The following is an 8,294-nucleotide window of genomic DNA, read 5'->3' on the forward strand; positions in this document are numbered from 1 at the left end:
TATCAAAGTTAGGCAATTTCTTATTAAATTATTTCTTCTGTCTCAAGAAAAATGCAATTTCACTGCAAGTTTTACTTGCAAGTCCAGGAGATATCTCGTGCTTAATAATTTTACTTATTTTGTGGTTGGAAAGAGTTTAGCTACAATTTGTGTGTGCTGTGCATTCTGCATATTGTTCTAAAATACCTACAATGTTACATAATTCTGTCATTGTGTTGGATCTCTTAGTGTGCTTCTGCACAGTTTCCCTGTAAAAACTATTTTTCAATTTTGTTTTTAAGATTGAAACTTAAATATTAGTACTTATATATTAGAAGTATTTATTTTGTATTTTATATCCATAAATTTATCATCTTAAAGTTAATTAGAAACATCATTCCTATTGTTCTTTCTTCAGTAAATTAGATTATCATATATAGATGGTAGTAAGATAAGAATGATGCTCTGTTGAACAGCTTGTAACTAATCACTTGTTGAAATTAATATTTCAAAAACTTTTACTAATATAAGAAACTAAGATTTTTGAAATGCACATAGTAATAATAGACTAAATTTAGATTATAAGCAATGTAGGTATTAGTAATATCACTTTATCTATCTATAGAGCTGCAGCATTAGCAAGGGCTCAAGCAAATCACTCTAAACCTGTCAAAACAAATTCTGGACCTTCACCTCCCATAAATCACAATACATGGGTAAGTAAAATTTAATGGTATGTTTTGTGAAAAACTTTTTTTAACCTGACTGTTACTTTTTACATTTTGAAATGCTGACTTTGATAGGATGGGAATGGAATGAAACATCATCCTAGCTGTATTATCTTTTAACCAAGATGGGGTGGATGGGTGGCATTTCCACACACTCTCTCTCTCTCTCTCTCTCTCTCTCTCTCTCTCTCTCTCTCTCTCTCTCTCTCTCTCTCACCTCCAAGAATTTGTCTAGTTCTTTCTTGAATTTATTCAAACCATCCACTTCCACAACAACTGTTGGAATCCTGTTCCAATGATCAACCACCTGCTGACTTAAGGAAAACTTCGCCACATCTATCCTGCAACCATCCTTCCTCAACTTAAATTTATGCCCACTCACATGTGTAGTCTCAGCAAGTGAAAGAATACCATTAACATTCAGCTTACTCAATCCAGTCAACACCTCAATCAGCAGGTGCCTTTTCTCCAGACACTGCAATTACTCAGAACTTAAACCTTTTTGAGTAAAAGCACCCTTTTGTTCTCTTCACCTATTCCAGTAGATCTACATCCTTCCTGAAGTGACTCTTCCAGACCTGTATACAGTACTCATGATGCAGCTTAACCATGGCCTTATACAAAGGGATAATTACCTCATTATTCTAGCAAAGTTCCTATATATCATAGACAAACTCCATGAGCTATCTTAGCAGCCTGTCTGCACTATTCAGAGAATTTCATGTCTGACTTCACAATTACCCACAGATCTTGTTCATTCTCCACTACCCTGAGTATAGTACCACACCAGTTAATAATTTACTTTGGGTTACTGCTACCCATGTGCAGTACCTTGCATTTGTCAATGTTAAACTTTAACTGCCATTTCTCAGCCCATCGACCCAATTTTCCCAAATCTTGTTGTGGTAGCTCACCCTGATTGACTATTGTTAACCACCCTGCCAATCTTTGTATTCTGCAAACTTAAGTCATTAAGCCTGATATACCTTCATCAATATCATTGATAAATATTGGAGCCCTGGGGAACTCCACTAATAACATTAGTCCATAAAGAGCAGTGCCCATTGATAACCACCCTGTCTTCTTCCACTTAACTGATCCTTTATCCATAGCAGTAACTTGCCCTTAATGCCACATTGCTCCAGTTTATGCAGCAGTCTTTTATGTGCAACAGTATCAAAAGCCTTCTTAAAATCCAAGTACACTATTTAAAAATTTTTTGCATCCAGTTCCTTGGTCACTGCATCATAGTAACCTATCAGGTTGGTTAGACAAGACCAGACTCCCCTTGACAAATCAATGCTGTGATTTTAGTATAATTGCATGCCTATCCAAATTGTCTGCATTACTTCATTTAAACAATGATACTATTATTTTCCCTGGAACAGACATTAAGCTAACAGTTCTGTAATTACTCATGTCACCTTTTGATCTCCCTTTATGAATTGGAGATATATTCACACTTCTCCATTCCATAGAGACCTCCTCTGAATCCAAGAATGCTCTCATACTTACAGCTAAGGGTTTGCTGAACTCCTTTGTCCATCCTCAACAATTTCTCCTCCACTTTCCTTTCGGTTATCACAAGGACATTTAGCTCCTTGTTAGTTTGTTAAACTTTTAGCATCCCCTACCCTAAAGAATTCCTTATGTGTGAATGTAGATGCAAAATACCTATTCAATTTGTCTGCAACCTCAGTAGGGCCATGAACATGAATTGGCCCAATGTTATTCAAACCCTTCCTTCTACTGTTAATATAAACATAAGTCTTTGCTGTTTTTCTTTGTCTCTAGCAAAGAATACATTCGCATAATGTGTTAGCTTGCCTAACTTCCTTTGTGACTTGATTACAGACTAATTTATAAAATGTATCCCCAGTTCACAAAGGGGGATCAAAGGGTGACACGAGTAATTACAGACCAGTTAGTTTAACTTCTGTTCCGGGTAAAATAATGGAGTCACTGGTTAAAGATGCATTGCAGGATCATCTAGACAAGACTGCAGCAATAATTCAGACACAGCATGGGTTTGTTAAGGGAAAGTCTTGTCTGACAAATTTAATAGGATATTATGGTGTGGTTACAAAGGAACTGGATACAAAAAATAATTTTGATATCATATATTTGGATTTCAGGAAAGTTTTTGACACTGTTGCACATGGAAGACTATTGTACAAATTGGAGCAGAATGGTATTAAGGGTAAGTTGCTACAATGGATAAAAGGATGGTTGAGTGGGAGAAGACAGGGTGGTAATTAATGAGTGCTGCTCTTTGTAGACTAATGTTAAAGTGGAGTCCCACAGGGTTTGGTGTTGGGTCCTCTGTTGTTTTGTATATTTATCAATGATATTGATGATGGTATATCAGGCTTAGTGTCGAAGTTTGCGGATGATACAAAGGTTGGTAGGGTTGTTAATGACAGCAATGGCAGTGTGCTATTGCAACAGGATCTAGATAATTTGGGCAGATGGGCTAAGAACTGACAATTGAAGTTTAACCTTGACAAATGCAAAGTACTGCATATGGGTAGAAGTAACCCCAGAGAAACGTACCAACTGTGTACTACTACTACACTTAAGGTGGTAGAAAATGAAAAAGACCTGGGAGTAATTGTGCAGTCAGATATGAAGTTTTCTGAGCAATGCAGACAGGCTGCCAGGGCAGGTCATGAGGTTTTGTCAATGATATATAGGAATTTTGCTAGCAGGGAAAAGGCGGTGATTGTCCCTCCCTCTGTATAAGGCAATGGTCAGGCCGCCCTTGAGTACTGCGTACAGGTCTGGAGGCCTCATTTTAGGAAGGATGTAGATTTGCTTGAGCGTGTACAGAGAAGGGCAACAAGATTGGTGAGGGGAATGAAGGGATCCTCTTATCAAGAGAGGCTTAAGTTCGACAAATTGCAACGGCTGGAGACTAGGCACCTGTGTGGTGATCTGATTGAGGTGTAAAAGGTCTTGAATGGATTCAGCACTCTGAATTCTGATGGGATCCTTCCACTTGTTCAGATTACAAACCTAAGGGGGCATAAATTCAAATTAAGAAAAGACAGAGGTAGAATAGATGTGCGGAAATTTGCCTTTAGCCAGCGGGTGGTTAATTACTAGAACAAACTTCTATCTGTCATTGTGGAAGTTGATACCTTAAATGTGTTTTTTTTTTTTTTGGCTGATGCTGTATAAGCTCATACACTTGCTTTCTTGCATCACATGCCACTACTACTACCTAATTTACCATAAGCTACTGTATCACCTGATAATTTAAATGCATTCCATACACTTTTTCTGTCAATAATTCATCTAACATCCATTTAGGTCTAAGCCTTGAAGATGAATTTCTATGTTGGTGTGAAAAGGCTAGTAACTTCTTTGATTACTTCCCTGAATCCTTCCCATTTAGAATTTGTTGTTGATAACATCAATTGGCCCCACTGCACACAATTTAAAAGCTGTCTGAGATCTCTGTAGTCACTCTTATCAATGTAAGAGCTTTACCCTTGACAGTATTTATGTCTTTAATTAAATCCACATTAGTACACTGTGATTGTTGCCACCCAGTGGGTCCTTTACCTGCAGATTCTTAATTCATGAAGAATCATTACTGATAACTACATTAAGAGTAATGCTTCCCCTTTTTGTCCCTCTAACATGCTGCTGAAGAAAACAGTCATCCAAGAAAGGCTTGCTAGTATGTGAGTGACCATCTGGAAAGCTAAAATCCCCTCATTATAAGACATTCTGCTTTACTGGCTCACTCTATTTCTCTATATAGCTGTTGGTATTCTCATCAGTCATTAGGCCTATAACCCACTCCTGCTCAATTTTGTTTTCCCAGTGTTTATATCATACCAAACTGATTCAGCAATTCACTTGTCAGCCAAGTTAACTGGATGTACTACCTTAGATTTAACATGCTTCTTAACTAAAAGCATGACCTCATGTTCTGTCTCTATTGTATTCCCCTAATCAAATTCAGCATCACTTATGTCTGTGTGACACATCTCCACTATTCCTACAATGTCTGCCTTTGAAAACTTAATTTGTATTTCAGATTCATCAAATTTATGTACAATGCTCCTAGCATTAGTATACATTTTTTTTTTTTGGGGTAGTTGTTGGCACATCAGCTTCTGTGGCCATAGTGCACCTCCCCAAGGTTTTTGCAGTACTTTGATCGAAGCCTGAGCTGGGATTTGAACCCGCAACCTTTGGGTTGCCAGGCAGGCACTTTACCCACCTGGCTAGCCCGGTCAGAATTAGTATACATGCACATGTTCTTACTCTTAGCTATTCCAATGCATCCCATGTATTCATTTATTCAATGATGATCCCCAACAGAGTCTGAAATCCCAGACATGTTTTTTTGTGTTAGTTTCCAGGCTTCTGCATGTACCAATAGTAGAAATGCATGAATCATTTTTATAGCTGCCGTGATAGCATCAGCAAATATTCTTGCACCTGTTCTATTCAAGTGTATCCCATCCCTGTAAAAACATTCTCTCTTCTTAACAAGCACAGCATACACTGAGAAAAACTGACTGCATAAGCCTTGCACATTCTCTCCAGGGCTGAACTGATTGACAAGGATCTCAACATATACTCCCTCTTATTGTGTCTGGGCAGAACTGCAGACACTCAAATTCAATCCTAACTTGTGACTTTTTGTCTTCATTGCCAATAATGATGCTCTAGAAGCTCACATAGAGAAAATAATCTATCTTGGTTAAAAATAGAATACATATAAGATAATTCTTGAATGATGCTTGGATCAAATGTTGTTTTTTTTTGTTTTGCTTCACATAATTAGATGTTTTTTCTTGGAAGATTTGTTTCTTATGATCTTGGCCCTTAATTGTTGATCATGTCAATTTTTATGCTTGATACTTTCTTGATGTCAATACAAAGTACTTGTAGGTGTTAACATCTCCTATGCATCTTGCATTTCTCCCAGATTTTTCTGTTCTGTATTACAATTGTGCAATTTAATGGTGAAAGGTTTTTTTTTTTGCAAGACAGACTGATATTGTCTACTCATAGGACATTGCTGTCAGCAATCATAAGTTTGTTTCCAGGTGCACTTTGAAGTTGTAAAACTTCAAAAAAAAAAAAAATGCATGTTGATTTCTTCACATCAAGAGTTGCAGTGGATTTATTTTCATACAGCATTTAGTAAATTATAGGTTGGTAGAAGTGCATTGGTAGCAATGAACTCTACATCACAGAAAAATGGACTGCAGTGAGAGATGCCAGTTTAATGAAATATGCTCTTTCTCAGATTTCTAACATATTCCTTTACTAGATTCATCATGATTAGTTATACAGTAGAAATAAAGATTAGATAGGTGCTAATATCCTTCCTTGTATAAATACTAGGGTGCAGGAGTGATGTTAAGACATTAATGATCAAACTACATCTGCTAAAAACCTAAGGAAAGGCATTTTGCTATAATTTAAACAAATCTTTTAAAAAAGAATATTATTTGTTACACATTTCTTCAAATTTTCAAAACTGACACTGCTTTCTGAGAGAGAGTGCTTTGGCAATATTTTTACATTTCACAAAATTTTTCACATACAGTGTGACCCTTATTTCCAGACTCTGCTAATTTCAATAAAAAAACTGTTGCTATTTACAAAAATTTTGCCATCCTTAATCCATTTAACTAAGCTATTTCTTACTGCAGCTTAAACAATTTTGTCATTGTCATTTGCTGTGAAGAGGGAAAGCAAAATTACTTTTGAAGTAAAAATGTGCCAGATTAAAGTAAGAAATAGCCAAATCAGCCTGATTCTGCTCATTGGAAGTATAAATTACCATTTTGTAGTACAAATCAGTTGTTGTTGTACTATGTAGTTATTTAAAAATTCAAACTTTATCTGGTATTTTCCATTGCTTTTCAATACTTGAAATTGCAAACATTAAGATTATAAAAACAGCTTTTCTGTTTCCAGTGTTCCTTATTTATAGTATTAAAAAACTTTGCTGTCTAAAAATTCAGTAAAGGGATTAACTATGTCAAAATCTTAATAGATATATATAATATTTAAGCAGAAAGTAGTTTATATTGCCAATACAATGCATATTTTTTTATATAAATTTCCTATTTCTGTTACTCCTGAGGTTTTACCAAAAACCCATGTGCTAGCTCAGGTATAGGAGAAAAAATCAGCAAAATAATGGAAAGAAAGGCACTTTTTAAGACAGTTCCACACACACACCAAAAAAAAATGCATTTTAGGGCATTTTGCTGGAATTTTCCCCCTCCTGGATTTTAGTAATAATATCAAAATTCTAAGGTCTTATCATTTTAAAAGAATGTAACAGCCATTTTTCTTAATTTTTTAAAAAATTCAATTTAAGTATCATTTTGATACAACCATATTTCTTTACATAAACATCTTAAAATTTGTTTTCTTATTTTTGCTTATGCATACTTTTGTAGGATAATGTTTTTATTTAAGAAATTCCATTTACTTTTGTATATCTTTGCTTTTGCTTATGATTTAAAAATGTTTATTTTCTCAACAGCATCAAGAAAAAGACAAGAATTGCACTTTATCTTAATCAGAACTTGCACTTCAGGAATTGTTTGTACAGAAGACCTTGCCACTTATTGCATGTCATCCACTGCAGTTGACTTTTCTACTCACTAAATCATTGTCTAATTCAAGAAATGTTTTAAAATATGTAAATATAAAATCACTGTAAAAGATTATATAATAAATATTTGTACATCTTTTTAATATCTAGAACTATTGTGTCATTATTTGAAAAGTGTGCCTCTGGTTCTAGATGTAATAATAGCACTTATTCTACTTAGAGGAGGGAAAGGTTTTCATTATTTTATTAATTAATTGTCTGCCATGAAGACAGCTTTTTTTTTTTTAAAGAATTAGGGCACATGACAAAAGATTTAATACTGTGCACAGACAGTATATTCTTCAACATAAAATGAATCAATGACACAGGCATGCAGTCACCTATAAGTACTTTACATTATAATAATAATAAAAAAAAGTTTTATATGAAGACATTCTATTAGCCACATCTTGCAGTGAAAATAAGTGTAATTGTGAAAAAAAGTTCTAATTAGAATCTTAAGTATTGGTTACTTATTTTATAACAACAGTAAAGACTACTTACCAATTTTATTCAGCCCCACCATTGTACCATGCAAAATTGTTATTTTTGGAATGTAACATAAAAAGGTTCACCTTGTCTTTAATATATAATAGAACATTTATTTTGTAATAATAGTTTTTTTTATATTATTGGCATTTATTCGAAAATTATAATCATTGGATAAAAAACACTAAATGCATTTGAACAAGGTCATAGTCAGACTAGTAACTGCTCTCTAGTTATTAAGGGTGGGCTACGCCATTTGTACGTCATGGCCTGTTTTCTGTAACCATGCTTATTCTTCTTCATAATTGAAGCCATGCAAGACAGGACACTTGTAGCATAAAACACCCAGCTGCACTAACTACTTAACATGTTCAAACAAGGCCATAGCCACAGAATAGTAACTATTCTGATCATGGCAGTGAAGAGTGGGATATAGCATTTGTGCTTCAAGGCTTGTTGCT

The 8,294-nt window shown here is 34.9% G+C and overlaps 1 protein-coding gene across 1 annotated transcript in view; it reads left to right on the forward strand.

The window, feature by feature from the left end:
- The window catches only part of LOC150080734 (AN1-type zinc finger protein 2A), a 100,181-nt gene extending 92,819 nt beyond the window's left edge, over nt 1-7,362 (forward strand). The window contains exons 6-7 of the mRNA XM_090381287.1: nt 605-695; nt 7,234-7,362. Of these exons, the coding sequence (XP_090237413.1) occupies nt 605-695; nt 7,234-7,269 (127 nt within the window). The 3' untranslated portion in view covers nt 7,270-7,362. The remainder of the gene's footprint in view (nt 1-604; nt 696-7,233) is intronic.
- The last annotated feature ends 932 nt before the right edge of the window (nt 7,363-8,294 follow it).

The sequence above is a fragment of the Mastigoproctus giganteus genome, chromosome 9 (genome assembly GCF_048544385.1).
Source record: "Mastigoproctus giganteus isolate SK-2022 chromosome 9, ASM4854438v1, whole genome shotgun sequence".
NCBI lineage: Eukaryota > Metazoa > Arthropoda > Arachnida > Uropygi > Thelyphonidae > Mastigoproctus > Mastigoproctus giganteus.